The sequence below is a fragment of the Protomyctophum parallelum genome, assembly GCF_964188405.1.
Source record: "Protomyctophum parallelum genome assembly, chromosome: 10".
NCBI classification, from domain to species: domain Eukaryota; kingdom Metazoa; phylum Chordata; class Actinopteri; order Myctophiformes; family Myctophidae; genus Protomyctophum; species Protomyctophum parallelum.
The window spans coordinates 39,773,584-39,787,056 of NC_139704.1; the positions used below are offsets into that span (position 1 = coordinate 39,773,584).

At 45.4% G+C, this 13,473-nt stretch overlaps 1 protein-coding gene across 7 annotated transcripts in view; it reads left to right on the plus strand.

Moving 5' to 3' along the window:
• LOC310866246 (transcription factor COE3) overlaps positions 1-13,473 on the plus strand; it is an 84,364-nt gene that overhangs the window by 34,285 nt on the left and 36,606 nt on the right. For all 7 annotated transcript variants that reach the window (XM_083775762.1, XM_083775766.1, XM_083775764.1 and 4 more), the window contains exon 7: positions 13,205-13,286. In XM_083775762.1, the coding sequence (XP_083631888.1) occupies positions 13,205-13,286 (82 nt within the window). The remainder of the gene's footprint in view (positions 1-13,204; positions 13,287-13,473) is intronic.

The following is a 13,473-nucleotide window of genomic DNA, read 5'->3' on the forward strand; positions in this document are numbered from 1 at the left end:
GCTGCGTGGCGGGTACCTAGTGCGACAGATGTTTGCCCCCCCCCCCTCCCTCAAGCTAACCTGTATTGCAAGCGATTTAGGTCTCATTTGGGGGTTTGGAAAACCGAGAGCAAGAGAGAAAAGAGGTTCAGGGCAGCTAATGAGCAGAGAAAGAGAGGGGAAAAGGAGGTCACTAGCTCTGTTCATCTGTAGACAGTGCAGATGGTACTTTTTCGTGCGACGCAACAATGGCGTACACCAATTTGTTGATCGTTAATAGATAGACGCTCTCTGATGAAATCTGCAAAGGGGCCGAGATCAGTTGTCAAACTCACACTATTCGTAGCCTCCAAACATTTAGAGAGGGTCTGCTGCTTGTGTTTAAATCATCGCGATCATGTGATGTTTAAGGCTACAAACGGTTCAAGAGATAGATCCCTTAAACTTGGGCTTAGCTGAAGAGCTCAGGGCAGAGATGAGTGGCTCACTCTGGAGCAGCAACGATAGACTCCTTTTCATCTGTGGACTGAGATTCACAGATTATCTCAAGAGGCTCTCTCTATCTCCGTCCTCTCTATTTCTCTCTACCCCAGCCCCCCCCCCCCCCCCCCCTCACAAACACACGCACACACACACACACACACACACACACACACACACACACACACACACACACACACACACACACACACACACACACACACACACCACCACCACCACCACTACCAACACCCCCCTCCCTCGCTCACCCCTTGATTCAGGAAGTTTGCCAGCAAGTGTCTTTGTTTACAATGCCAAGGGAAAATGTCAGAGCTGTTGAGAAAAATATCCTTAGAATCTATTTTTTTTTTCATCTTCTTAATCTAACAGTTTACTGAACTTGATAAGTGTCCTATCAACATGCTAATCAAATTACTTCGGAACCAAAATTGACAGTTTTCATTAATTATACAAGATTATTCTAATTGCAATTCAAATTTATTCATTCCGAACAGAAGGTATTCAGTAATATTTTACAAAATTTGCATATTAAATGGAGGGAGTTGTGCATTATGCATGGTAATGTATGCACAGTTTCTTATTTTTAACTTCACGGCCATATGTGGTGTCGTTGTAGGAGCAGGTGAAAAGTCTAAGTGTGTTTAATTTGCTTGACAAACATTGGGCTGGAGCTTGTCAAGGGGAGTATTGTGAATGCCAATCTTTATTCCCTCTTTATTGATTACTCCAAACTCTAAACATCTGGAGGTAAATGGCACTGGGAGAGATGAACTGAATCATGGGATTAGTACCTTCAACGACTGACTCACTATCAATTACTTGAATAGCATAATTCAAGTGCACCGCATAAAAGCTACAGTACCTTGGTTTCAGACAGGATTAATATTGCAATTTAATGTGACAATGGAAGCATGGGAACGATATGGATGGCGTCCAACTCCTTCACATTGATGTCATAAAGCTAATGCCGTTATCTAAATACGAATGTGTTTAATTCCTTAATTTAGGCTTTGTTTGTGAAAATGAAAAGGCTCAAAGCATTAGGCACATGTTTTAAAAGGTAATGGATTCTGTGAGGAAAACAACCTTATTTATTCAGCGCAACGCAAAACCTTCCAATTTGCTCTTTGTTTTTATTTCCTAGAGCGGGCACTGAAGTGCAAACAGCTTACCAGGAAGCTGTTTACTACTGTACATGACAAAAGGATGTGTGTGTGCGTGCATGTGCATGTGTGGTGTGTGTGCGTGTGTGTGTGTGTGTATTTGTCTGTGTGTGTGTCTGTGTGTGTTATAGGGAGGAGGGGTGCTTCTTCTCTAGCTCCACAGGCAAGGTCTTGTGTTGTAATGTAAGCGTAATAATTATCAAACAGCATCGAGGGCTGTGGGTTTGGGCTTTAACAGGGGGAGAGCATGTTTGATGTGTAGAATCAGCCCATAGTGCATCCATACAGGGTGACTAAATCGCACGGTTCATGGATCACATTAGTATTGCTCTACATCCACCCGTGCGCTAAAGGTGATTTCCATTTAGACACACATTTCCACATGAAGATAAATATGACTTGAATCGTAATTTCCCTGAAGTAAATATAATACAAATACAACATAATACAGTGTCAGGCCAAGCGGGCTAATAGATTACTAGCGTGTTTTCCATTTGTATGGTAAGTGGTGAACCTGGGTGGTGGTCTGGCGAGTAACAAATTGAATGTTTAATCCATCTCAGTACAGATTGAGGGTATCAGAAAGAACCGGTAGTCATACACTTCTCTTGTGACTGGTAGTATATTAGATATTTTTACTCTTTAGGGGTTTGAAGAATGTTGTTGGCTTAGCGTGAGGTGCAAAGTGGTAGATAAATGCAATTTCTTATCTTTTGTGAAAGCGCCTGTTATATCTCAAATAGGCATTTGGATTGACATACAGTACAGTAGTATTTCCTGCTTGTTTGGCGGGGGTCCTTTTGTGATGCCTGGTTACGGTCTAACACGAGATATATCTGTCTGGTGCATCTTAGAAGGCTACTCGTGCAACATTTGAACATTTATTTTAATTGCACTGCATGTATCCTATAATCATAATGCAATTATAAAATTATAAAACAATTAGTTTGCTACTGGCAGGGTCTTCCTTACAGAGGAACCCGTGACGAATGTGCAAAACATACGCCGTCTTAATGTGACAAACATGTTCTAAGTACATATTAAATTCTTTGATAAATGTTTGCGCTGGCATTTTGGGGAAGCAAGATTAACTTCAACCTCTCAGCGTCTCGTATAAAGTGTGACAAATTGAAAATTTTATATAGCGTAATCTGTTTACTATGATGTTTATACGAGGAATTATTACAAACTAATTAAAGAAATCACTTTGATATAATTAGTCAGTTTTCAGGAAGCTCATTAGTAGTAATTTGCATGAAAAATAAGCCCTGTAGTGGTGCTCAGACCGAGCTACTCGATCTGCGTTTTATCTGGTTACACATCAAGCCCCCATTGTTTGTTGTTTGAGGCTGTCTGAAGTGGCCCAAAATATTTTCCGTCATTGCCCCAAGAAGCAGTGGGGTGTCTTTCAACAAATTCCTCCCCTAAAGCAAGTCAACCTGTATGTGGAAGTAGACACACGCACGCACGCACGCACGCACGCACGCACACACACACACACACACACACACACACACACACACACACACACACACACACACACACACACACACACACACACACACACGCACACGCACACGCACACGCACACGCACACACATGCATGCACGCACGCACGCATGCACACACGCACTAACGCACGCACGCACGCACACACACACTGTGTACATAAGGCAGGAGGGGTGAGCAGCAAAACACTGTCTATTTATCTGTCAGGTTCCTGACAAAGAACTGAGCTGACAAGGAAGGGTTTCCCCTCAGCGGAGCAGGGGGGCTTTATTCACCGTACTTACATGCCCAGTCTATGCCCAGAGACTCATGTTATTTGCAAATCACACTCTTTGAAAACTCACAAACGGAGCAAGACATGCCACGGTTGCGGGATTGTCAGCTCCCTTCACAGCAGCTAGCTATATCGCTAACAGTGTACGCTTTGCTAAAGGAAGCAGCTTTCTCTTAACATTTGCCTCGCTGTCACTTTCTCCAACACATGCGATGTGTCTCTTCATGCTTGGGGTCTCTTTCTCCCTCAGAGGGTTGCCATCTTCCCTTTGGACTGACAAATAATGCTCCCACTACCTCCACATATAGAGCGAGAGGGAAGAAAATGCTCCTAGAATATTATCACAGCTGAGATAAGGGTATACAACAGTTAAAGCAATTCAATTAAATGCATGTAATTAAGCAGTAAAATCCTCATTGTTCATTTTGAAGTGTACAAATGGACCCATTTGGTTAATTTTGTAGACTCCCTGAGTTAAATGAAAATGAAAGAATGTACTGTATAGAAGAAAAGGAATAAAGCCCAGATTCGTTTTCAATGGAATATTCTATCCTTATGGATACACTGACAGTTTCTTAGTGCTGGTGGTAGTACAAACAGGGCCTGTTTATTCTCTATACCTTTTTTTCCCACCACGGACGAAATCCTCTCCTAAACATCCGGACAGAGAGGCACTTGTGTGGCGCTGATGTCACAGACCTACCTGGCCCGGCTCTCACAAAGGCTAAGGTATCATTAGCTAGGCCCACACAATGGCCATTCAACCCGGCCGCTACGCTCCTCAGGACCGGCGAACAATGTTATTTTTTGTCTCAGAATTATAAAGACAGAGTTTTGCAGGAAACCTGACAGACAAAAACCCTTTAGAGGTAAATGCTCCAGGCGGCTTTTGGGTTTAATCTTTTCCCATTAGCATTTTGCTTCTCTCTCTTTTTTCCCCCTTCTCCCTCCCCCCTACTCTCACACAAAGACCATATTTACAGGGTCAAAAGTAAAGGCTCAGAGTCTCAGGAGGCTGCTTTTGGTATAGGCCATTACTGTGGATTAGTATCACTTTTTTGTCCATTTATTTCTCATAGTCTGAGCCTAAAAATGAAGAGCAGCATTACAATATCTGACAAATGTATATTGCTTTTTATTTTTTAGTTCTAATAGCCTAGTCAAATATATATATATATATATATATATATATATATATATATATATATATATATATATATATATAATTCCCGCTAATAGAAAAAGCTAAAAAGAAAGACCTCAAGTCTTTATTTAGGCAACAACATAATGCAAATCATGTGAGCAAGTATATTACAAATTATTAAGCGATTATACTGGTGTGTGTGTATGTGTGTGTATACTGTATATAACAGTCATATTGTCAACAGCACAACAGCTGTGCTAAGGGTTCACATGGACTACCTTTGTGTGTGGTGTTGTGGAAGCGCGTGTACGCGCATTCATGTGCACACATGCACTTATCCATGTGTGCCTGTGTATATTGTGCGTGCGTGCGTGTGTGTGTCTGTGTGTATGTGTGTGTGACTCCATGTGTGTGATTCATTCCAGGGCAGTTTTAGTCCTTATAAAATATTCATTTTGGTTGTGCAGGGCCCTGTAATTGCCATCTCTCACCCTGAATTATTTATACCTCGCACAGACTGACAAAGCTTTGCCATACGGCCCCAGATGAATCAGAAAGCAGCCATCTCTGCTGCCAACAGCACTGGGCTTTCACACAAATATGGCAGCCACGTCTCTCTGCCTGGCCTCTCTTAATTTGACATTTTCTTTTTGCTCTTGCCTTTGTCCTAGGTGCACAGAAAGGTTACCTGTTAGCTTTAAGCACCGACCCGCTCTCTGTCTTTCTGACACTATATAGCCCCCCCTCCAACCACACCTACATGACAGCTCGCCGCCTATACGCTGTGGCGTTTTGTTTTTGTTTGGTTTTTATTTGAGAAAGAGTTAATGTGGTAGAGATGGCAGAGTGGCAGCCTCATGCTTCATGATGACTGACCTGCCCTGACAGCCACTTTAGATGTATGTATTAAACATTAGTAATAATGCGATGTCGGAGAGTACGCATGCACACATTGGTGTAATGGTGTATGCATGGACACACAGACAGCAGACCGCCGCCAACTCACAAGCCTACATTGTGCATGCCAGACACCCCCCCTCCCACACACACACACACACACACACACGCACACACCATGCACACCCATGAGCACAGCCACACAGTACACACACGCCGAAGTATATATCTATGAATTCCCGCACACATTGGTGTATGCATGGGCACACAGCAGACCTCCAACTCAAAAGCAAAAATTGTGCACCCCCCCCCCCCCCCCCCCACACACACACACGCACACACACTTGCATGCATGTACGCCGCACACACATGGCCTGGAAGCATACACAAACACACGCACACAAACAACCCCCCACTGTCCTTGCTGGATCCAGCGTGCCTGCCTGTCAGTAAATGGTCAAAGCCCCCCTGCTGGCCTTCCCTGTACAGCTGCGTTCCTCTGCGCCTGCCTGGGTCTGATCACTCCAAGGTGCCACGGGAGAGGTAGTAGAGAGAGCACGGCTCTGTATGGCTCTCATTGTGGGGACGCTCTGGGGCCTTCTAGGCACCCTGCGTACCAACACCCTAAATACCACTATTCACCCAGGCCAGTTTACTCCCAACATATGCTTATCTTCCATCTCACTAGTGCAAGCGAGGTGCTGACTGGTATTTCCTCAAGGCCTCAAGCTCCAACGCTAACCAGTAATCAAAGCACCATATTTGCTCCCCACACAACCGACCCCCAACCGCCCCTCCGTGCAAAAATAACCTGGAGATACCTTTCTCCCGTCCAGCTGGTGAAGCTAGGATAAACACACGGGCTGCCACCGCCGCGTGTTGTCGATGTGCGCGATTATTTTCGTAACGTCAGCAGCCTCATCACGCGCATCGCCTGAGACCTTTTGCAATCATTATCAATAATCGTTACACGGCGTTTGCAGCGACTCCAACAATATTTACCAACTCCAGTTTGGGAATGTAAATGATGTTGGCTCTACGGCGCCATTTTATTTTATTTTTTATTATTTTATTATTATTATTATTACAATAGAAGGGGCACAGAAGACCTAAAAACAGCATGGAATTATTTATGTTTTGCGTGTTATTATATTGCCTTCAAAGCTGCACTATGGAGAGAGAGAAGCCATACGCGTGGAGTAAAACAAAGAACAGCGTGCAACAGTACACAGCCTCAGCAGTATCTTGATGCGAGGGGATGGGAGAGGCAGTAGGGAGACAGCTCGGGGCTAAAACATGCAGTACGTGGCGGGGCTGGAGCTAAGAGCTGCATAAAGCACACAGCCCCTGGTCCACCGTTAGCGAGTGATGGATAGTTAGCAGGAGCACAGAGTCCTCGTCTAATCTGTTACAGTAAACCTGCACGGGGGGCCTGAAGGGAATCAGCTGGGGCCGGCTAGGAGTGGGTTTGACGTGAAACCATTTGTGAAGACGAGCGATTCTCTTAAGTAAGAAACTAACAGTGTCCAGAGAGAAAGACAGAGAGAGAGAGAGAGAGGAGGGAAGGAGGAAGAGGTACCATAATGAGTTCTGTAGCCATGGAGTAAATGAAGAGGGATTGACAGAGTAGGGGATCCTCAAGTGAAATGATGTCAATGCCACTCTCCCCATTAGAGAGAAAGGGGGGTGGGGTGGGGTGGAGGAGAGGGTAAAGGGGGATGAATGGAGGGACACGGCTACATCTCAACGTGCAGAGGGAGCACATTAATTATTTGTGACACCTTCCCTGCAATGCCACAAAAAATATGAAATATGAAACAACAAAATCAACTCACCGCGGCAGCTGGTGAAAGAGAAAGGAGGCAACATGAAAGACAACAACTCGGAAATAGCCAATACATTTTTCAAGCCACGCAGGTGTGATATTTGATGTTGAACAATAATAATGACAATGACATCTGCCCCCCACACTCTCGTAGGAGACAGGCCGAGCCTGTGAATGGAAAGGGTTAATTTCCCAAACCCAATAAGGTTGGATAGTAAGGCACTTGTTCCCTGATAAAGAAGTGATAGGATCTGTGGGTCTGGTCCCTGGGCGCTTGTACAGGGGTAGAGCAAATATTGTTAATGCGCTGTGGTTTACTTCGGCTAAGGCGAGAAAAACAGCCCTGCTTGACGAGAGAAGACAGCGGCGAACCAGACTGCGACAGCAACGGTCACGCAGCTCAGCTCTCCGGCCTCCCAGGGACTTAATGGGCAGACATATCAAGCCCACTCGGTTGCATAAATAAGTGCTCAGAGAAAGATTAAGATCCATAAGTCGCTCTCTATTTCACGTTTTACCTTGCCCCGCCTCGTCACAATGGGAATCTGAATGCAGTTCACTGGAGGGCCTAATAACTGGAGCGGTAGGTAGGGAAGGCGGGAGGCTTGACATTAAGACCCCGGCGTTTTGGAAATCCGATACGCTATTGACCCGTGTACTACTATCTCAGCGTAGAGATCTGGTGTCAGCAGATTGTAGTCTGGTGTTGGAGTAGCCGTTTCTTACAGGGCTCCTGTAACAGGGGCCCATTGAGTCTGGGAGGCAGCTGGGGCCTGATGGGTTGGAGCTGGTTTACTGATCGATACTCACCGCCCTGCAACGGATGACCTCACTGTCATGGCTGCCGGCTGTGGACACTGCATGCTAGTCATTAGTGCCGGGGCACCAATCAGGAGCTTTAGCTTGTCAATACCCGACTCTGGCGGATGCTACGGCCATCTGTCAGTGTATTGTGTGACGCGGTCCAAAATAAATACGGGGGGCCAGCCTATTGAGCAATTAAAACAAAGGTGCCCCATTAAAAACAATACAAAAATATATCTAAAAATTATTTGAGGTCAATGTTATTTCATTAAATAAATTCAATAATTCTGTTACTTTTCTTTCACATGTTTTTTTTACAGTATGTTGAGTATTGCTTATATAAGAAAGAAAGAAATGATCTAGAGTGACGCCTGGCCTCATGCGATGATGACAGTGGAGCCTCCTTAATAATACAACATTATCCTTATTTGCCCTCTCTGCTCAAATCAAAGGGAAGGACATTGATGCGTGAATGCCATCAACCCTGCAATTAAATGGGTCACTTGAATGAAGGAAGGCCGTCCTCACCTCCCCTGTTTGTTTTTCTGCTTCTTTCTTTTTTGCCTATTTTTCCCCTCCTTCCTATATTCCCCTTTCCGTTTGATGACGGGAGCAGGGTGATCTAGAATTAGGCCGACGGGTCTCTCTTTGAGTGTCAGACTAAAATGATCAGAGTAAAGATAAGAGGGTCTAGCAGACCTCAAATCAGTCAAAGTGCCAAAGTCGGCCCTTTTCTCCTCAATTACCGGGTCTGTGAAGCCGGGAGTGGAAGGCACAGAGGCTGCTGCATTACTAAAGAGACAATCTATTTCCCCTTTGACCAGAGGGAGAGAAATCATTATGGCATGATTAGTAGCTTCGGCAGTGTGGGCGAGCATGGAGGTACTACGGGAGAATCGTATTAATTGCCGTCGTCCGAGGCATGAACAGGATTGTTTTAGCGTTGATTTGTGGACCCCGTGCGATGAGCTGTCGGCGGTAAAAAGCTGAAGTCAGGTCTTAGTTAAAACTGGCAGACCTTCAGACACGCAGAGGGAGAGAGAGAGAGAGACAGAGACAGAGAGAAGTGATTGTGTCAAAACGAGCTTCCTTGGCTCCTCTGTAAGTCCAACTCTATATGCCTCGTCTCCTTCTCTTTTCTAGTCTATCTTCACACTTCATAGTTTCCCTCCACACCTCCCCTCTATCCGTCCATCCCTCCCTCCATCTCTCCATCCCTCCGTCCCTCCACCCCACCCTCCGTCACTCAGATGAGCTGCACCTTACCCCTCCTCCCCACTCTCTCTCTCTCTCTCTCTCCCTCCTCCAACTGATAGCTGCCTTGGCCGATTATTTCATCCGGCGTTGGTCCGTCGAGAGCCTCCTCTACCAGCTTTGGAAGAGCTTTAATTAGCCATGTTAATATCCCCTTCATTGGCCTTAATATCACTCAACACCTTCCTCCATCTCGGCGGCCACCAGGGTCCCTCTGTCCTGTCAGAACAGCTGATTATTGAGAAGGATAGCTTTAATCAAACCTAATTGCAGTTCATTCTTTCTCCCTATCCCCCTTTGCCCTCCATTGCCAACATCTAATGGCAGCGACGACTTGATATCCCATTAAAAAACAATTAAACAAGCCTCCTTTTGTCTCCGTGCGTGCCAAAACACCAGCACAAACTTCTGTAGATATTTAAGAAGTAAAAGAGAGAGAGACAGGCCCTGTCTTAATTGCTCTCCTTTCCACCAAGGACCAATTTGCCGCGTGCTCGTGGAGAATCTTAACCAACTCTAATGTAATGGATGCTATAGCTATACCGCTATGGCTGTGGACTATGAAAATTAAGCTTATCTTTTTAGTAGGGAAATTGTGCTTAATTGCCTTCATAACAGTAAACATAAAGGAGCCGCTTTATGATAGTGTGGGCACGCAGTTTCCGCTGCTTATTGTTTTGTAACTTTTGCAGTAGGCAGCGCTGCAGAAGATATACAGTAGGATGTACAGGAAAGGCTGTCCAACTCAAGTCACAGCACTGCCTGGGATATGTATTCGATCGTGTTACTTGATGTAAGGTGATGCACGCATTTACGCACACACACACACACACACACACACACACACACACACACACACACACACACACACACACACAGACAAGACTTACAGGCACACAGACTTGCACGCGCGGCAACCTAACCCAATCTGTATGAGAGGCGACAGACAAATAAAAGTCGTATTTCAGGTCTGCTTTCCGCAGATGTCTGCTGCTCTACATTACGACTCTTTGGGGAAATAAAAACAGGGTCAGGGAATTAGAGTACATAATGGTCATTTTGATGATCAGCCAACAGATGCAACCCCCGAAAACGCACTGAGCTACAATCAAGCAAAATGCACTAATGACAAGTCAGGTTTTTTTATGGCCCCTCACCGCACACCGACAGGCAATCAGCATTCTGGCGTGGCTTAAAACGCCTCTTATTGATGTCCGAGCCAAAGCCTCTCGGATGCGGAGGGGAAAATATTTTCTCACCTCTCCTCTCTCTCCTATACTCTCTCTCTCTCTCTCTCTCTCTCGGGGTCTTCGGTGGAGCACCACGGTATTGGAGTCTATTGGAGAACGCTTCCAAATGACCACTGCATGTGTTAATGTGGTCGGGGTTAGGAGGGTCATTTCAGAGGCTGATTTATGGCCTGGCTTGGATCCCTGCACGGAGCAAACGAGACGTCCTGAGTGTTGTGAAAGCATCCTCGCGGGCGGCGGCCACACAAGCCACTGTATTTGGCAGAATATAACGGCCATGCAATCCATGGTGCAATCTATGGTAATCCAATAAGTGGCCCGGCGATGCTGAGAGCCAAGTGTTACAATAGAAACCACGATATTGCACATATAGTAATCCTAGTGAAGGGTGGTGAAAAATAAACATGCGGCCGGAGTGTTTACGATGAATTTGAGAAAGCGGAGGAGCCATCGGTCACGATTCCGCAGAATGGACGAGTCAATCACATTGTTTTACACACTGTGGTCGTATCAGATTGTAGACAATGGATTACCTTTGGGATGACTTTGCCTATTGCCCTCCTTGTTAAGCTCCCTTTATCTGCCTCTTTTACCATGTTATTGTATCTGTCAGAGTAAGCCAAGGCCATGTTTAAAGTATAGCTCTCAATAGAAGACGATATCAATAAAAGCCTCAAGTCTCTGGGAGAGAGAGAGGGGGGGAGAGAGAGAGAGGGAGGGAGGGAGGGGGGGGGGGCGTGAGAGAGTGAGAGGGGAAGAGACAGTGAGTGGGAGAGGGGGGAGAGAGAAGGAGGGAGAGAGAAAGAGGGAGGGAGAGAGTGAGAGGAAAGGAGGCTCACAGGCTAACCAACCCTAGATCTCACTCAGACGTGACATTTGTACAGAGACGATTAGCCAGGTTGTAATTTGTGGCATAATTGCCTCACCCACCCACCAGTGTGTGCATGGGCGTGTGTGTATGTGTGCATGTGTGCATGTGTGTGTGTGTGTGTGTGTTATGTGTGTGGCGTACGCCGGTCCCAGGAGTGTCCGCCTAATTGCCTGACAGGACTATAAGTTTTGTGGCGCGCTCTCACCTTGTTAGGTCCTTTATCCCTGATGCTCTTCAAACAAGACCTGGTCACAGGTGGGCCTCATTTGCCTCCCTATTGAACAGGAGAACTTTAATTGCACAGGGGGCGTTCTGGGATTAAAGAGCTGGGAGGAATATCAAGTGACTTCCTGTATGCTCGTGGCAGATGGGTGTTGGGGAAGACCAGCGAAACTCATCCGAAGGGATGGCAAGACAAAGAGGTCGAAGCTACATTAGCAATAGCAAATAATATGGAGATTGTGAGAGAATGGCACGCATCACGTACAGTACAGCGGTGGCTGTCAATCTCTTTTGAGCTCTGGTCCACACTGGCATACATTTCTCAACCAATCTTCAAGGACCATCCCACCCCACCTATTCCCCCCCCCAAAAAAACCCCAATATAACTACTGTATACATTATATTTTTATATTTTTGTATGTAAGAAGGCATAACAGATTTCAAATTTATTTAACTTTTTTGTATTAATATTTAAAATAAATGATCTTAAAGTCACATTGATACTGTACTTGCTTGCGCTGGTGTCACGCACCAAGAATTGCCCGGCTGCTGGTGAGCTTGTAGATCTGCTGTTTTCACTGCTCTTCCCACTTCCAAAGACTTTCTTACATTTGATGGATTCATAAAATATTGAAAACTATTTTTGATACATTATACCACTGGTTCCCAAAGTGGGGTCCAGGGACCCCTAGGGGTCATTGAGGGAGTTCCAGGGGGTCCCCAGCTAAATGATAGTTTGGAACCAAATGGACCCTTATGGGTCTGTAACGCTGAGAGTGTACAAATGACATTGATTTTACAATATACATTGGGGGGTCCCAGAGATAGAAATGCCATTAAATGGGGTCCATAGTAGCCAAATTGCATGTCAAACTGGAGGTCCTTGAAATTAAACAGGGTTGAGAATCACTGCCAGAGCCGTAGAAATCTCCTCTTATGGGGGTCCCTGGCATATATTTTCAAATGGGGGTCTGCGTGGCTAATTAGTGTCAATTTGGGCGTCCTTGACATGAAAAGGTTTGAGAACCACTGCATGATACAGTATATAATATATAGTTGTGTGTGTGCTTGTGTGTGATTATGCCACTGGTGGTCCATGGACCACACTGGTTGAGGAACAGTCCAGTACAGAATGGCCTCCTACCTACACACACACACACACACACACACACACACACACACACACACACACACACACACAGACAGGTTGGAATAACGTCCCTCTGCTGGACATCAGTGAGATGTGGAATTGCACATTTCTTTCCTGACTGCCTGGAGCTGGACTGGAGAAATGAAAGCCATGCCTTCACACAGTCAAATCCTTGGTATTCATTTAACTGTGCGTGTAACAAATGGTGCCATTTGTACACTCTCCGAGTGTTCCCGCATGTCTGAGAACAATTATTCAAAATATGCAGTGACTTTACCATTGCAGCATTTGGCTCGACGACATATGATGAGTTATGTACTAACGTATTTGTTTTTCTCTTTTGTTTTGTGTACTCTTTCAGATTCTTCCTCAAGTTTTTCCTCAAGTGCAATCAGAACTGTCTGAAGAATGCAGGGAATCCACGAGACATGCGCAGATTCCAGGTGACTGATATGTACAAATATATATTCTTTCCCCCACGCAGACACACGCACGCACACACGCACACATATGCAAGTTCTCGTACGCATGTAGACACGCAGGGCCACACAAACATTTATACTCACAATCATTCATGCTCACACATGAACACAATTATATTACTGGCATTAGGGAAGGCCAAGCCATAGA